This window comes from Cupressus sempervirens, chromosome 1 (genome assembly GCF_028749045.1).
Source record: "Cupressus sempervirens isolate cs-2001-9-10 chromosome 1, ASM2874904v1, whole genome shotgun sequence".
Taxonomy (NCBI): Eukaryota; Viridiplantae; Streptophyta; class Pinopsida; order Cupressales; family Cupressaceae; genus Cupressus; species Cupressus sempervirens.
In genome coordinates this window covers 331,148,863-331,168,441 of record NC_143118.1, presented here as the reverse complement: position 1 = coordinate 331,168,441, position 19,579 = coordinate 331,148,863, and the positions used below count along the sequence as shown (strand labels likewise).

At 31.0% G+C, this 19,579-nt stretch overlaps 1 protein-coding gene across 1 annotated transcript; it reads left to right on the top strand.

The window, feature by feature from the left end:
* The first annotated feature begins 624 nt into the window (after positions 1-624).
* On the top strand, positions 625-5,575 carry LOC149577520 (GDSL esterase/lipase At4g26790-like). Its single transcript, XM_089824168.1, has 5 exons — positions 625-911; positions 1,205-1,335; positions 2,940-3,173; positions 4,674-4,932; positions 5,243-5,575. Exons 1-5 carry the CDS (start codon positions 668-670, stop codon positions 5,440-5,442), a joined length of 1,068 nt encoding a protein of 355 aa, XP_089680294.1. The 5' UTR covers positions 625-667; the 3' UTR covers positions 5,443-5,575.
* Positions 5,576-19,579: the final 14,004 nt, after the last annotated feature.

Below are 19,579 nucleotides of genomic sequence, written 5' to 3'. Positions count from 1 at the left end.
GCATCTAAATGATGCTCATAAAAGTGAAGTATAGGGCCTTTGAGGAATGGGTTGCTTAAACATCACACACTAAGCTTGATTCCTAGGTTAAAGGTGTTAAATAGTCAAAGTTAATCTTTCCTAATTTAATGACCTTCTAGAATGTCTTCCTCCTCAATATTACTCCAACTCAGACATACATGATTATAGAATTCCCTAAAAACTAAATTCAGTATAATAAATAAATCTAAAATAAAAATTAGATAAATAAAAAAAGACAATAATGAGTCGTACGCAAATATCGGAGTTGGTAGGCATTGGAGAATTTTCCAGAAAGGTGAGCATACGCAATTTTCTTTTAAACAGTTATTTAGAGAAACTTACTTTGCTTTCATGAATTATATAAAATACTTGCAAGTAATTTATAACTCTTTAATCCAAGACAGTTTTGACCAGTGTTAATTTGTCCCAATTAAATTTTCTTGAAAGCTCCACTTTGAAGAAAAAATACTCTTTAAATGGTAGAAGGCGTTGAACTAATTTAGGTAAAGGTAGAACAAACCCACACATTGAAGTCTTAGGTTGGTGATTGTTAAGCCAACTGGGTGAAGCTCCAATCAATATTCATGGTACTTATATTAATTTTTCTTACATTTGAAAATGCAGAGTGCAATACCCCACAGCTTCAATGGCTTTTAAAATTATTGCCCTTAGTTGGGCAATAGCCATTGTTAGTGGATGGGGTGCTGAAGCAGATGCAAAACAATTGGCACCTGCAGTTATTGTATTTGGAGATTCAACTGTAGATCCAGGAAATAACAATCATATTTCAACTCTTATTAAGAGCAATTTCCCTCCCTATGGAAAAGATTTCCCTGGCCATACTTCCACTGGCAGATTTTGCAATGGAAGGCTTCCAACAGACTTCATAGGTAATCAATTTAGAAACTGATCATGTTGTTTTTCATCTTTTCTCCATGTAATCAACATAGGATTCATAGTTAATCACTTTTGAAATGATCATGTTATTTTTCGTCTCTTTTCTGATGTGGGTTATAATTATGTACTAATGAACATATAGTTCTTAGATGGTCAATTTTGAAATGAATTTTTCTTATTATTCTCTTTTTCCTCTGAAGTGGGTTATAATATGCTAATCAGCATATTTTCTGATGTAAGTTATAATGTGTGAATGAATATTTTTGTAATGTGGTAATGAACATAGCTGAAGGACTGCATATAAAAGAGGCTGTTCCAGCATATCTGGACTCTGGACTGAAGGAGCATGACCTTCTTACTGGAGTTAGCTTTGCATCTGCTGGCACTGGATATGATAATGCAACTTCGCGACTTGTTGTATGTTCATCTTCTTCTTTGTTTCATGAAAATTTTAGATATGTCGGTGGGCATTAAAACTAGCATGCAGTGTTAGATCAGTTTGGATTGAACATAACCATATTCAAAAGATTATTTTAGATTTGAAGGTTTAATATTATTCATTTACATCATATCTTTTTTCGGCTGAAAGTGAAAGAAAAAGAATATCTATTCTAATCATTTATTTACTACTTATTAATATATATATATATATATATATATATATATATATACTACTTATTAATGTATATATATAGTTTAATTTGAGAACATATTTTGAATTTAGATAGTATGATTTAAATTATATATAGTGAAAACAAGCTAAACAATGAACAAATTTGTAAGTGTTAATAAAAACTGATGTATTTCATGTTTTGTAAATATGAAAATTAATTAATTAATTATATGTATTCATGTATGAATTATCTAGATATAATTGATTGATAATTTTTTTTATTGAATATAATTTAGATTGGTCTAAAGCTAATATTTTAATTCTCTAAAAATAATTCTTATTTTTATTTTAAAAAACTAATATATTTATGTGAAAAAAATTAGTTAAAATATAAATTTTAATAGTATGTTTCTTTATAACAAATATTTATTATTAAATTATGTATGGATTACATGAATTTGAATGTTGGACTAAGATAATTTAAATTGGTCTATAATGTATAATAATTAGTTGATCTAATAGCTATCTACTATTATTTAACATTATTTAGTAAGACCTATAACCTAAAATTAGTTGATCTAAAATACATCTACTTTTAATCAACATCATGTCATAGGACCCATAGAGTATAATTAGCTGATCTTAAGCTCATCTACTTTTATCTTAACAACGTGATAGTAGTCCATAAGATTCATAACATATAATTGATTATTCCATTATTATTATCTAACATCATGATAATAGTGCCCAAAGAAAATATTAAGATTTAAAATCTTAAAGTCAAATCTTAAAATAACAACACTAAGCCCAACTTTTATCAATATTTCTATTTTTTATTAAAAGTATTCAACATATAAAATCTTAATAAAAACAATTTAACAAATTATCTCTCTAACTATTTAAAATTCAAAATCTGAAATACATAGTTTAAAAAAAATCAAACATATTTTACTATTATTAATCAGCCTAAGAAGTTCTTAAACTATCAAAGACATCATAATTTGGCCACCCACCATCAACTTCCAAGCCACCATGAAAGTGAGACGGTCCACCAATTTGTTTTAACAAAAAAAAACCAGTGCCTGCTATTTTTAGCTCTGAAAGAAGGATGTTAGAAACTTAATTATATATCCCATGGTGAAAACCTAAACTTTGAAAGCTCTGTGTCGAAATCATCATATAAAATAGTTAGCATGCAATCAGACACTTGGCTATAAAATCTACTGCTACTGTAGTATAAAATTTAAGGTCCCTCCCTGCTGAAAAGCCACTTGGAGCATATATTTCATAATATTTTCCTTTTCTGGCACTTTCACATTAAGGAGGTCTCTCCAAATGATGAATATTACTGTTTGCATGCAGAGAATCTATAATTAACTCTCTTTATTATTGTCTTTGCAATTGCTAGTCTGTAATACCCATGTGGAAGGAAGTTGAATTCTTCAAGGAGTACAAAACAAAGTTGGAGAAAATAGCAGGAATTGAAGAGGCCAACAAAATTTTGAATAAAGCAATATTCGTTGTGAGCGCAGGCAGCAATGATTTTATTGAGAATTATTACGTCAATCCATTCACAAGATCCAAGTATAATATTTCCCAATTCCAAGATCATATCATACGAATCAGTTCCAACATACTTCAGGTGCATATATTTATGGTTATTTCATTTGAGAACTATTTATCATTGTTGTTTTCGAATTAGATCACAGTTTATAATCTTACATTCAATTTATATTTCATCATCTGTCATTCATTTTCCATTTTCAAGTAGCTTTGTAATGTTATTCTAATAATACATAGAGGAATTTAATCATTGATTCAAATAATCTAATAAAAAAATCAGTTTAATTAATATTATAATATTTAAATTATAACATTATAATGTTTTGAATTATATCAAATGTGATATTTGTGAATATTTTGAATTAGAAATGTTAATCAATGTTATTTTTGTATTTTAGAAATGATCAGTATGCTTTACCATTCATCACCAACATTTTAGGTCACATTACATTATTTTTAGTCTTCTTTGTTCCAATTAATTATCATATAATATGATCATTGATTTAAAAAACTTATATAATCTAATTCAAAGACCACATTGATACATATTATGTATTATTGAAAGCTAATGTTTTTTTATTTTATGAAATATGGTATAACAGATATTGATGAACATTTTGTATTGGTTAATGTTGTTTTCAGATTAGATTGTAAGAGAGTTTTTTCAATCAACGTTTTAGAGATGGTATTCCACCATCTATCATCAACATTTTAGATCACACTTCATCATCTCTACCTCTTTGTCATTTAAATAATAGAATCATGGAGTGTAACTCGATTCAAAAATCTTTGACGTGGTCTAATCTAAGAATAACATTGACCAATATTATAGATTCTACAAATCTCATTTCTTTAATCATATAATAGATATTAGAATTAGAATTACTATAATGCAGCAAACTTTGACTCAGTGGGTATTCAATGCTTTCATACAAAATTTAACAACACTTTTCATTTAAATTTATCAAAATCTTATATAAAATTTTCAAATCATCTCAAATGTTTAAATCATCAAATATGATGCCACATCAGCATACTTTTTGTCAAGTTGTTCAAAATTGCTTCCAAAAAAGTGATACCAATTGTAGTGCATTAGGGACCTTCTACTTGTACAGTTAATGTAGCATCAATTACACAATCAATTGCTTAAGAAACAGGTATCATTCAATTATAAATAGCCACAAAATAATTATCTATACTAAATCAATTAATGCAAATATTAAATTAATTGTTGCTATCACAATTATTAGAACATGTTTCTTACTAAATCTTGGAGGCTTCTATGGTTCAGACAAAATGCACCAGAAGTGAAAAAAAAAATCTTCAGATCTCTGAAAATATAGTGATTTTTTCTCATTTTTTTTTTGTTATTTTTTATTACAAAACATATCATGAAGAACAAATACTTAAGATTTCAACAAAATCCCTTGTGTTCTAGATTTTTTCAATTTTAATCAAAAGTATAAAATAGCGGCATCCTAAATCTTCTCCCCACCTAAAAACTTAAAACCTAATTATAAGACTATTTGCACTCAACATTTTCTATATTAGACTTATCTACATAAAGATACGGTTGCAGGAAATATACAGCTATGGAGCACGCAGAATAGCCATGGCAGGGCTTCCTCCATTGGGCTGTCTGCCATTGGAAAGAGCAGCCAAAGTTTTCAGGATGAGTGGAGGATGTGTGAAGGAGCTCAATCAAAATGCTATCGACTACAATATGAAATTACAAGCGATGATCGATTCCCTCAAATCCAATCTTCCGGGCCTTCGAATCGTTTATGCAGACGTATATAGCCAATTGATTGACATGGAGCTCAATCCTGCTAAATTCGGTAAACCTAAGATCTTATTTGCTCTTTACAAATTGCAGGTCAACTACAAAGTATTTTTATTAATTATCTAGCAATCTTGAATGTTCGGTAAAGTTGTTTATATGAATTTAATTGTGTTTGATTTTACTTTAGATTATATTTTGTGATTCATAATCAAACAGTATAGTTTTTAACAGATCGTACAGTATAATCTAAAACATGTTACAATATATTAAATATAGTTCAATAAATATAGTTCAATTCACCCATCATTGTATAAATATATAATACATCATGTTGAACGTTTTTTTCTTTCTCTTCTAAATTGCAGATATAAAGTATACAAGTCTAGCATGCTGCGGAACGGGTGCACTAGAATTTGGATATATATGCAACAAGCGAACACCATTTACATGCACTGATGCCTCGAAATATATATTTTGGGATTCAGTTCATCCAACAGAAAAAACTTATAGATTTGTTGCCCAGGATTTACTGCAAAATAGTATTCCCAAACTACTAGACCCCTAACGTTATCATCATCATGCTGTTTTCATCAAGCATTTTATAAAATAGTCACTTGTCGAACTCACATATTGGAGGCTTTCGAAATCTTTCAAACCTTAGAATAACAATGAAAATGCATACAATCAGAATTTTTTAATCCCTTGAGACTTGAGATGCTATCTTAAATTTATTTAAACATGGGCATCTCTGTTACGATGAAACGTATCTTTAAAGTGGACCTTTTTTGGGGTCAAGGTCACTAACATGAATGCTCTGACCCATTAAGTTTGATAATCATAATATAAAGTTAATTAAGAATGTAAAATTGGAACATCGACAAAGGGTAATAGGTTTGATTCATAATTAGATTATGACATGAATGATTTATATATGAGAGAGTATGGTTTCTTATTCTTGTTTTGGATATGATAATTCAGGGAGACAGATCATGTCTAGTTGTAGTACGAAATTTTCAAGGATGTTACTTCTTCATATAAGAATTTATAATAATCACCCCTAATACAAGGAGCATAAATACAACAAGATATAGAAATCACTTCTCCTTAAATTTTGTGCTAATTACAACTTAATGTCCACTCAGAAGAGAGATAGCAATACAAAGACATGATTGATATGAAAGTAACTCCTTAAATTATATGTTAATGAGGGCCAACTTCATAGAAATTAGAAAGAGAGAGATTTTTGCAAAGACATGAAATTAGTGTTTTAATTTTTTCTCCTTTCCATGTTTTCTTTACATATTGGAGGAATTGTAGACACCTAAACTTCACAACTATTGTTTGATCAATCTTATCCATTTTATTTTTATGTTCTTGCTATCATTGTTTTTTAATATTAATCAGCAACAAAATAATGGTATTGTCTCTTAGAAAACCATGGCACAAAAGCATAAAAAACTAATGGCACACCAAGAACATTATCAACAGCAAAAACTACTTGCAGGAGAAATAACATATTAACTAGCAACATATCATCAACTAGCATATTCATAGCAAGGTTTAAGAACACATTGTATGTAAAGAAACTATTCACCTTGGAATCTAATACCAAAAGGAAAACGTTAGAGTCTAAAAACTAATAATTAACAAAATGTTTAAATCAAAACCCAAGTCCAATTTACAATAATACACCAAAAGAAAAAAATTCTTGTTGAAAATACTAAAGCAAGATCGAAAAAAGGAGAATTATGTATGGCCTAGAGATTTTATGTTGCACCCTAACTAGTAGAGCACCTAACTCAAGTCATCTCTAAAAAAATTCAAGAGTTCCTTGTATTTTTCTTTGTTATTTGTGTCCTCTCCAAGAACCCTGGGCAACATTAGTGACATAGACTAGGATGGAGAAATCCCCAATGGAGATGTCCAACCAAGAAACAAGAGTAATCATAGGGAAGAAATAACAAAAAAGAATGATATAGATAATATATTTAGCTGATTCAATGTAGATCTAATGAAAATTTTCCTACAAACATGCCAAGTAATAGGCCTGCCCAATTGCAGCCTTCAATTATAAACTTGATTCAATGCGCGACCATAAATGAACAAGCGATTAACCTCTAGATATTACTATTATGTCACACTACTAAGACACATCAAGGATATTGCATATATATATATATATATATATATATATATATATATATATATATATATATATATATATATATATATATATATATATATATATATATATATATATATATATATATCCATTGTGACACACATGTTGGCTTAGAAGAATCACACTTTCCAATAATTAGGAAATGCATTACAACAATACATCTTATGCTTAAAGATAAGATGAGAAATCAAGAAAACAAGAACATAGGGATGTGCAAGCCAAGATAAAGGTCCACACATGATCCAAGAATCTTTCCAAAGAGTCATGAATCATCGTGCGCAATAAAAGTCATTGCATAATGAAATTCCACACATCACTTGTGGTATAAATGAAGAACATGCTACCTAAGGATAATTGAATTGGAACTCAAAAAATAAAAAATCATAAGATGCTCAATTATAGAACAATGATGCATGATAGGTCCTCTTTAAGATGCCAAAATCAGGTAGGTTGAGATGCATGATCAAAGAACTGTACACACAAACAATCAAAATAGAAAATAAGAACAAAAGAAACAAAAAAAATAGAATGATGCAAGATTGTCATATTCCCAAGATGGTCTTGCATCAAACACTCTAACCTAAGTGAAACCAAAATGATCTAACACGGAATGGAAAATCCAAGAACTATGTTCAACTAGTTTATTCTTCCACTAAACTAACTATTCAAAATAATCCTTTCCACTAGTACTCTTCCCAATTCTACTATCTAAAATCCTCTCAATATCGTCTTCTTTCTTCTTAGGATAATATTACTTCATAGACTCATGGTTCTCATATAAATCAAAAAAATTGAATATCGGTGAAATATCCATGTCATCAGGTAACTCAACTTCAAAAGAATTACCACTGTCAAATTTACTCATGATCCTACGAGGTTAAAAAAAATCATCTTTAGCTTACTATATGTTCCAAGAGGACATCATTTCTTCTTCAAATGAGTCATAACCTCATCACCCACTGCAAAATCCATATCTCCTAGTTCAATATGCTATATCTTTATACTTATGATATATGCTCCAAGTTATAATTTATTTCATCATGCAAAGTCTTCATGAAACTTGCATATCCTCTGCTTCAATACTTCTTTTCTAGTCTAGAATAAGAAAATTCTTAAGGCTATAATTCCTCTAGGATGTATACCAATAATACTCTCAAAGGTCTCTTCATGATACTCATATTCATTGAATTTTTATATAAAACTATACCCGTGCAAAGTCTAAATACCAATTGCATGTTTAGTTTCCAAATAAGAATCTCAACAAGTTACCCAAACTTCTATTCATAGCCTCTATTTTTCCATCAGTATATGAATGAAATATATAACTAAAGTCCAAAATAGTATTCATCGTCTTCCAAAGTGTCTTATATAAATAACCAATAAACTTATTATCTCTGTGTAAAACAATACTCTTTGGTAACACATACAACCTCAAAATTTCCTTGAAGAATATGTTAGCTACATGTACTGCATATGATTTTTTCCTACAAGGCATAAAATTATTCATATTATTAAATATATCCATTACAATAAACATAGAATCATTACCCATCTGTGTCTTAGGTAACCCAAGAAAAAAATCCAAGCTAATGTTATTAGAAGATACACAAATCCAATAGGTAATAGTTTATACAACCACACATTCTAATTAACTCCTTTAGCAATTTAACATACTCTACAACTTCTAACAAACTACTGAATATCCTTATGTGTATGAGGTAAAAAGTAACTCTTAGTAATCAAACTCACTTTTTTACCAACATCAAAGTGTCCTACAATTCCTCCACTATAATTGTCCTTGATTATGTTATCCATCATTCAACCTCTAGGTATGCACAACTGGATACCCTTGAACAACATGTCATCTAGAATGAATTAATCAACTCACATAGTTTGATTATTAGTGTCTGGTGCTTTACAAGCTTTTAAAGGTTATGTAAAATTAGGATTAGTCTCATATAAAGTCTTCAAAAATTCAAACCCAAGTATGTCAACTCCCATAAAAAATTCCTTCTACTCAATGCGTCAACAACTCTATTTGACTGTCTACTTCTATGCTTCAACACAATTTAAGTAAAATTTGAAACAAGTCTTAAAACTACTTCATATATCTTTGATTCAACTTATTTTGACTACCAAAATACTACACTTCTTTATGAATAATATACAATACAAATTCCTTAGGCATCAAGTAATATTTACAATTCTACAAAGCTTGAACAATAACATAAAATTCTTGATCATAGATTGAATATCTCTTCTTAGCATTATTCAACTCTCAAGTTATAAAAAGCAATAGGTTTTCCTTCTTGACTTATTATGGCTCCAATTACACTTCCTTTTGCATCACAATCAACTTAAGATATATTAGTGAGATTAGGTAAATCCAATATAGCTCCAACTATAGGTAATTCAACTACCTTTTGTTTTAGTGTCTCAAAACTTGTATTCAGCTCCACTTGAACTACTTCTTATCACTTCTAATTATCTCTATCATAGAATTAACAACTCAACTATTTTGACACTTGTAAGATAATAAAATAGATAATTATCAAAAGGAATATGTTTGTTGTGATAAGAGACCCTTGAAAAGGAAGAGATCTTATTGACATGACATTTACCTTCAAGAGGAATATTTGAAGAAAAAGAATGCACCTATCCATCCCCCTATGTATAGGTGGGATAGTAATCCTTGGATGAAGGATAAAAAACTTTGAATGCAAAGTAAGGTGAAATATTTACTATGAACATAGTTTTGAAAAAGAGGAAGTGATGATCAAATACATACACCTCTTACATATAAGAGAGAGCTATGATCAAGAAATAGTTCCTTATAGGAAAAGAATTTTGAATATGTTAAACAAATTCTAATGTACTAAGGAGAGTCAATCCTTAGACAAAGAGAGATAAAGAATGTACAAACAACATTTCCCCCCAAGTGTGAGGTAAGAAATAAGAATTATCATAGAATAATATGACACCATAGAGTGAAGTAAGACAAGAAGCATGGAACATGGAATTCCACACAATATAAGGCTATAGAAAAAATATCATGCATAAAGTAAAATATAGATGATTTTTAAATGATAAAAATTAAAATACAAGGCATGGAAAGACATTTTTAGGAAGAAACAATCATGTCATGCATGAAACAAAACATTACATACCTATATAGATAAGAATGTATCACAAATAATGCATATCTATAAAGAAATGAAAGAGGGGGATAACATGATACCATGTTATACTTACTTTGATTGTAAGGAAACTTGCAAGAAAAAATATTACTACTTCCGCATAACCCATAATATATCTAAAATAAATAACAACTTAGAATCCACATGCAAGAGAGTAGACAATATTTCCAAAAAAGTATGACACGACATATATCCTGGGAAACCCTCATTGAGGGAAAAACATTTAGCCTCCAAAAGCATCCATCACCATGTATTATTCAGAAAAAAATGTCATTACAATTGTAAAACCATTGAAGCCTTCAAATCCATAGCCACAAACAATCAGTCCATGTGAACAAGCATGAATCCACATATCCCATGCCATGCTTCCAAGCTTTGAAACGGTTATCTTGGCTAACCCATCTTGCCTTGGCTTTCTCTTTCTCACATCAAAAACTACCTTTGTGGTTACTTTTATAGTAGGAAGCTTTCCACTAGCCACCAAGTGGTATTACATAAGCCATGTGCTAAAACCATATGCTACCTAACCCCCATTTACCCATATTTAATATTGGGAATTTAATTTAATTTTCCTTGGAATATTCAATAAGTACATCAAAATTTATCAAAATTCTATAATACAAATCATCAAGGATAACCTATGGGAATCTCTACATGATACACATACATCTACCAGTGCAACATTACAAAATAAAAATAAAACATTATTATACAATAAGTGTGACACACATTTCTCAACAACCTCCCACTTGTTGTATACATTTCATAGGGTCAATCTATAGCCACATAAATGAACAAGGAAATAATCCCTCTTGGTACATCCACCATTAGGGATCAAAGTATACCGTGTAGTCTTAAATAGTACCTACGATAAAATCAAATTTTCTAGCATCTCAAACACCAATTATCCCACCTCCTATTATGCTACTACCATGTGCATAGAATCCATCCAAAGAGAAAGACACTCAACCTATCACATAAGTACCATAAAATCATGTACCAACTAAAATTTCAAGCACAAAAACCTAATCCAAAGTTAATCACATGTATCTATAACTATCAGAAAATGCATAGCTGAAATAACACCCATAGAAAGTTCCAACCAATCCAACTATCCATACCTCTAAATGTATACCAAGTGAATCTCACATCATCAACATCTCTAATCTAAAACTTATAATCACAAGCCTCAAGAGAAACACCTACCACATACACAGAAATAATATCCCACTACAAAGGTAATGTCAAATTTGTAACCAATCCACTCATAACATCACGTGGAAGTGAATCCATGTAGTATCAAGGACATCCACAACACATAAACCAATAACCTCTAAGACCAACTCTAATAAAAAGTCTTCGACATTCTCCCAAGTTATTCACAACCAATAATGGAAAGATATAAAGTAATAGTTCCATGTCATCTCTCGCATGACATACATGAACACAAACTAGTGATCACAATATCCAACCAATCTCAAACCAATGTAGTGAAACCAAACATCCAGGAAGATAACCAAGACTAATTATAATTTACATATATCATAACCTATATCATGTCCTTCTACACACACCTCTAGATGTAAAATTGTTGTTAGGATTAGCCTCAAACAAAAATAACAAATACATGCAAATATAACCAATACTAGAAAATAGTAAATCGCATAAAAGAGAACACAAGACACCAAGATTTAACCTAGTTCACCCGATCCTTAGGCTATGCCCACCAACAAAAAGTCCAATATTATTATGATCCAATGATTACAACCTGATTACAATATGTAATCCCTTACAGCTCAATACTACCACAAGAACCAATTTTTGCATCACTCATTATGAAAATCCATAACCATAAGCCCTTTTATACAAGCTTTTTTCCACTTACAAAATTAGGGATAGAATAATAGAAAAAGAGTACCTAAAACCTTTTGCAATATAAGGTCATTTTTGGCTTTGGGGTCGATGACCCCAAAAAACCCCTCAGGGTCATTGCCCCTCGACCTTACCTTCTACTCTGATAGGGAGTGCACTATACCTTGACCCCATCTTGGGGGCGCTACCCCAAACCCCTGTAGAAATAATCTAGAGGGAAACCATGCTGAATAAACCTTTGAGTCTGATTAGGCTCCACATCACAACAATTGTGTCAAGTAAGCTATCCTTCATAAAACCCCGATTAAGAAGCCAAAACAATACCCAAACCTTAGCATATAACTAATCATGGATGCACTAGTACATTTGGGGTCCATTTTTTACCTAAATTTTTGACAATAGGCCAATTCGGCTTGTCAAATTTAAATTATTTTAAACATGATCCTGGTGATAACGTCAAAATTTTGACAACAATTAAGTTTAGCATCAAAATTTTGACGTTGTCAGGATATTTTATAAAAAAATTTAAAAAAGTGAAACTTCATTCATTCACGCGGAAAAGTGTAGGCAAGAGGCTTCTAATGGTATGATGAAGAGTTTTTTAATGTCATTCAAGGTAAGGGTTTTTAGTGTTGAGTTGGGAGTAAGGGATACTAACTCTTAAATATTGTTTGATTATGCTATAGCATGACAGCAGATGGATCCCAAATTCACTGGCATTTGAGCACATCATCTCCATCCCCTTTATCTGCTTCAAAATCACCATCGACTGCCTCAAAATAATAGGTGTAACATGGAGAATGAAGCTCCCTCAACCTTAAACCATCAAGATTTACATTTAACCCTACCCTTTTGGGAACAAAGAGACATGTCAAAAGTAGGATTAAAACTTCTTAGATAAGTTAGGTCCTTAATAACAATCTAGCCCTCTTCCACTTTAATTTCCTTACTATGTTAGACCAATGAATTCAATCTTGGACCACCATCATCCCAACAAAAATTGCTTGCAGAGAAAATGTCTACCATCTTAGGGAGGTTAGGATGATTAATGTTGATTTAAAAGGTGGTCATTTGATTAATGAAGACTAATACTCTTAAACAAGATCAAATCTCTTTGGAATATAAATATTATTAAAATACATTAAAATCCCTATAGTGATCGATTAGGGTTTTGAGATGAATAAAGTAACATGAGAAGCCATAATTAGACCGTAGTTATGTTTTTAAGCATAAAAATGACTAATTATGTCAATTTTGCCAATTTAAAGTGCCAATCATGGATGATTATTGGAGCATGTGTGTAAAAGTACTAAATTTATAGTGCAACATTTTTAGTTGACAAAGCAAATGATTAATATGAAAATAAGAAATATATTTTAGACGATGCTTTGAAATGACTACTTTGCATGCATAACCAATCCCAAAATTTATCTTTACTACTTAGAGGCTAGAATAATAGTTGTAAGTAGTTAAATTGCATATGAAAAGAATGATAAAATACTCAAAATATAATGCACCATTGAGAAAATGTACCTGTACACATAGTTGACTATAAAAACTATCAATACCCTTGTTCTGTTTAGATTTTAATAGTCTAATTTTTTTTGTTTTTCATGGTGAGAATAATGTCCATTTAATTATCCACTAGTTGTTGATGATATTTTATTGAATATTCTTTATTTTGGGCTTTGCGGCACCCAATTTCATGTAGTATTAGCAAAGATATAAGGATTTTTCTATAGACTATCAAAACCCTCATCTTGATTATCGAGTGAGAAAAAGAAATGTAAATCTATATTGTTTTACATGTACCAGAGCCCCATAAAGGGTGTAATGGAGGGTAACCATGTATTTTATTATTATGTATGGTTCATGCAATGAATCATGCATCAAATAGAACATGGACCCAATAATAAAAATGTATGAATTTCTGTGTCAAACTGGTTGCACTATTAAAGATTGGTCTAATCTCAAAGTTTGAATAGTAAAAGGTATTTTTATAAGAATTAATGGATTAGGAATGTATAGGGGTGAGTAGTGAGGTTTTCTTAACTCTTAAGTGATTAGGAACAAGGGAGCACTTAATTTAAGTTCAGGTTGGTGGTTGTCTCTATAGAGTTGCAAACATGGCCAGTTTTCTAAATGTTGGATAGATTTAAGGTATGGGTATTAGTGTTTGGGGGTAGTATATGGTCAAGGGGTTTAATAAGATTTAATGAGAATTTGGATAAGAACCTTAGAAGGGGGGAAATATTAGGAGACCAAGGGGAAGAATTGATCCTTGATAAGGATCTATAGAGAGATGTATAATGGGTTTGTTTGTGAGAGGGACAAACACATTGAGTTGCAATATGGTGATAGAGATGGTAGTTGCAATAGGAATTATGGATTGATAATGTCATTGGTAGAATCATAGAAAGTGAGGGATCTTAGTTGGGATTTGTGAAGGATAAGGTTTGGTTTCTATTATGGAGAGTGGTGGCATGATAATTAGATTTGGGAATGTGATCAGATCAGAGTTGTTGTGATCAGTAGAATTGTTGGGTCTATGAGTGATTGTTTTTGAGTGAATGCATAAAGCATTGATAAGAGGATTTTAGAGTAGGCCTAATGCTTGAGGCCTGACCATTGAGGGTCATTTGGGAGAAACAAGAGTTGTGATTGTGGTCAAATTTGTGGATCTATAGGTTGATTCTGTGATTATGATATTGGGATTTGAGATACTTTGAACATGTGATCAAAGTTAAGAGTGGAAGCTTGGGGACCTTGGATATTGATCCAAATAGTTGATGGAGTGTGAGATGATCAAGCATGAAGCCTTGAGAAGGTAGGGTTTTTCCAAAACAAAGTAGAAAATGGAAACTTTCCTAGTAAATGCTAGTTGGCCCATGATGCTCTGCATTACAAACCAAGATTCCCCATCTTCAATCCAAGCCTCACACACTTAAGATAAAAGTTGGTGAGAAATATGAGTAATTTTTGCATACCTATATCAAAGCTTTGATTAGGGTTTTTCACACTTAGAAAGAAGGTGAAAGAAAAATTGCTAGTCTCAATCACTTAGGTAGCTCGCCCTCAGTTCTAGGATATTTGACATTAAATTGCAGTACCGAGAAGGTGTCATTTAAAGAACATGTTTTCTTCAACAAGAAGATTGCATCTAGTCATTACAAGATGACTTTGGAAACAAATAATTTATTTTGATAAAAAATGGACAAATCGTTCATCTAAAGAAATAGCTATGTCATTTTAGAGCCGGATTATTGGGTGAATTTAACTTATGTATACTTTAGTGAATTAGTTTCGTGTTAAAAAAATGAGATGGATTACCATGGTAGGATTTTTTATCAATAGAAAAAAACATAGAATTATTTTGAATAGCCACAACACAATATCACTTGTAAATTGCTGCATGTTGAAGATTATCTTTAAAGGAAAATTATCACACTAATGGTTCATCTCCATCTACAAAAATAGCTAATCCTCATAGCCTTACCAAAAAATAAAGAAATTATGGCTAGTTATGACAAATATCACTCCCTTCCTCATAACATACGAGGCATGTTTTCAATCACACAATTTTTGGGTATCAAATCAAATGTAAAAAGTAAAAAAAAATCTAAATATAGTAATGAATCATTGGGAGAAGTGAAGAATTAATTGTGCAAGAACAAGGAAAGCAAAAGGGTTGCTTGTTTGCAAATTGTGAACTACAACTCATCAAAATCAATGTAAAAATCAATCATCATGTGACATCCCTAAAGATTTAGGTAGTGTTTTTTTTTTACATCTAAAATAAAATTCACATTGTGTTGTAACTCTGGCATAGGTGTTTGATCCTTGATAGCTTTCATTTGAGCATTTCAGCAATCAAGTTTTCAAATTTTCTCTTCATTATATGTTTGGTTTATCAATGGTTTCCTCTAATTTGATTACTATATGATCTAGAATGTTATGAAGTACTGAAGCTAGTAGTGACTTCTCTCATGTCTCCATAAAACATAGTATAGATTTAGGGTCCCTTGGCTCCCAATAATTTGTAGCATAGGCTCAGGGTAGTAATTCTTTATTCTCAACTCTTCACTGAAGTTGTTCTCACTACCACAATGACATTACCTCTAAACCATGCAAAGGATGTTGAAGTGGTTCCCAACCTTGAAACACTCTTATAACTTAAGAAATGACAAAGCAAATGTAAATGTAATACATGAAAAATTGCACAACTTGTAGTCTTTATATATACAAAGAGATCCTTTTTAAGGTGCTTATTACATATTAGCACAACATAAAAATCATTCTAGCTGCATATATATTCCAAAATCCAAATAATATAACAATAAAACTCATTCAACCTGTGCTACGTGATAAGCCATAATGTAGTTCAATTGTTCTAATTGTTGATTAGTTGGGTTGATTATAAATTCATGTAGAACCATCATCATATTAGGTACAATAAAACAAACAATCAGTTGTTCCAAGCTAGCATTAACTTGACTGGTCTATTTAGACCCATTGATTATTGTCACAAGATTTTAAACATAACTATATAAGGAGTGAGTTAGGATGTATATAGGTTAACCTTACATTAACTGTAAACTACAACACAAAGGTTGCACTAGGGTATTACAGTATTGTAATTATAGAAAACTACCTGATTCGCCAAGCTGGGTGAATGATGGCGAATAGTTGTATTAGGTGAGTAAAACTCACTAATGGATATATGAATACAACTACATCAAAAAAAATTAGAAACCATAACTACATATTTTTTAGAAAGAGTAGTTCAAGGGTCTTGGTCTCATGGATATAGGTATGTAGGAAGCTTGGTAAGCAGAGTATGCCTCTAGTGTGCAGACGCCTTGGACATAGTTAGGTAGCACTTAACCATGTATGTATGTATGTATGACATATGTATGTATGACATATGTATGTATGGATGTAACTATTCTCTACTTAACAGTGCCATCTACATGGGGAGAAGGGGGGACAGTTGAGCTTGCAACTTCTACAATACTTCATTTCCATTATTTGCACTCTCTGAATCAAAGGTATATAACTTTATCACTTGTAACTATAATTTTCAAATAGTACAAACCATAATAGTTTCTTATAATTCTATGGTTCTCTTTGTAACTTTATAAAATTGAAGTTTTAAAATTAATTACATTTATGTACATCTTTTTCAAGTTTCACTTTTATTCATACTCATGGTAGTATTACACTCTTAGATTTTCTTATTACATCCATCTCCATTATCCATTGAGTGATATCAAGAATGGTTGCTTCCATAGCCATCTCTTGAAGCATTCTTCATCATTTAGTTTAGTTGCATGTTCATTATCACATTTTCATTATGTTGGGATTCAATAGTTGTGTTTGGGAGAGCACATCTATATCCCTCCCACTTAAGCACACCAACAAGGCCTCTTATGGGCACCCTTGTTGAGGTTCTTTGAGGTTGTGTGAGGACTCTAATATTTTGGTTGCATATTTTGTTTTAAAACTCAAGTAGAATTAGTAGTTTTTCAATCTCATTTGTATCTTGAATGCATATGCTACTAATGTTTGCTTGTTTACGTGTGCTCCTGACAGGTTAGGTTTTTGCATATACATTTTGGCATGCCTAGTGGGACCCACATCCCTATTCCACGTTCAAAAAAGTTATCAAAACTATTAACTTGTTGTTGAAACCCGTGCACTATCATCTCCGCTATGATGCAATGTCGTCTATGAAGACACTCTATTGTCTACACAAATTAGCATCTCCACAAATTGACATCTTCACCACTACTTTTTTTTTAAAATATACTTGAACCTGCATTAAACTTGAGTTCTAGCATCTGTGAAGTTTGTTTTGTCATCTTCACAAATTTACCATACTATCGTCTGTGATTTTTACTGAGTTCTATCATCTCCAATCCTTATACTGTCATTTGCATTTTCTTGTGTGTACTCTATTCTATCATTTGTGTATTGTTGCATCTCTAAGTTTTGGTGTCTATGACTCTGTTCTATCATCTACGATTGACAACTTACCAGTGAACTGTTAACCATACATCCAAGTGTTCTATCACTCGATATTTTTGGCATCTGCAGCTATTTATACCATATTATTTTTAGATCATTCTATCAATAATGACTTACCAAGCAAAATAATAGTCTATTTAGGTAGAAACTATTGCAAGTTATAGCAATTAAGGAACCAACAAAAAAATGCATTTTCTTTCCATGATAGGGCCTCAAAGCAGAGATGGTTATAATCTATTCATAGGTAGAGGAAGAGTTGAATTATTTACTTCCTTATGTAAGGGGAAAAAAAAAATACACTTACATTTGTGCATGTAAACATGCACCTTAGTATTGTGTAGATTATCACCAACTCTAAAAAAAAATGCCTAACACTGAGTTGAAGCTGAATTAAATTTATTTTGTATTGTATAATAATACTCATGCCCTATTACCAAGAGGTCAAAATGCAACTCCAAATTTATATTTTTAATACAAAAGATTGGATAAGAAATATTTCCTTATGGGAATAAAAACCTTAATGTTGTTAAAAGGCTACTAATATGAGTATTATTCATTAGGAAAATACTTCTACAAATGACACATGGATGTATGCATTTAAGGGAAAGGTTACAAGTAAGGAAAAAAAAATTGAAATTTCAATCATTTATTACTTTTAATATCTTTTTTTTGAAATGATCATGAAATTATATTTGATTCTTAGTGATTTTCCTAATTATGTAAGATAAACTATTTTTCTCTCAAAAGTATAATGTTTTTCTACAAATTATATAAAATTATAGTATTGCATAAAGCATATAGAAGGTAAACTACAACACAACACAAAATCAATCAAAGAAAACATAATATCATATTTATTTTTGAGGAAAACCTAGTTGAGGGGAAAACCTTAGTGAGATGGTGGTCATAAATAATCTCACTACTACAATAACAAGTATCATATTAAAGGCATAACTACAAAATATAGGAATGCAAATTTGCATTAGGTAGTCACCTAGATCCCATTTCTTAATATCTACATAAAATATAATATTTGATCTCATAATTTGCATGCCCACGTCATACTTTGTATCCACACATCATGCATGTTCTTCACAATTTTATTTATGAATTCATAGCTAAAATATATAATCCTATCAGGTAAATGCATAAAGTTGTGTCACCCCTGAGGATATCTAATGGGGTTACACCCGAAAGAGTTACGATTGAACCCATGTAGCACCAAGAGGCATTGACGTGGCACAAAGGTAGTAAAATGGTTACAATTGAAATAGTTTTAGTCGTAATACTTTCATCTAGAACACTTTCGATTAGAACTGTTATTTGAATTCAACGAATAAAAGTGTTTCTCTTATATGAGAAGGGGTAAGTGCATATAAAAGTCTACCTTGGGTTTTGACAAAAAGGGCTACAGCTGAAAGTGT

What these genes read in the sequence shown, in the direction of transcription:
- LOC149577520 (XM_089824168.1), top strand. Translation starts at nt 668, where the DNA reads ATGGCTTTTAAAATTATTGCCCTTAGTTGGGCAATAGCCATTGTTAGT. An exon ending in GCTTCCAACAGACTTCATAG is followed by an intron (nt 912 to 1,204) that starts GTAATCAATTTA and finishes TAATGAACATAG; the next exon opens with CTGAAGGACTGCATATAAAA. An exon ending in TCAGTTCCAACATACTTCAG is followed by an intron (nt 3,174 to 4,673) that starts GTGCATATATTT and finishes ATACGGTTGCAG; the next exon opens with GAAATATACAGCTATGGAGC.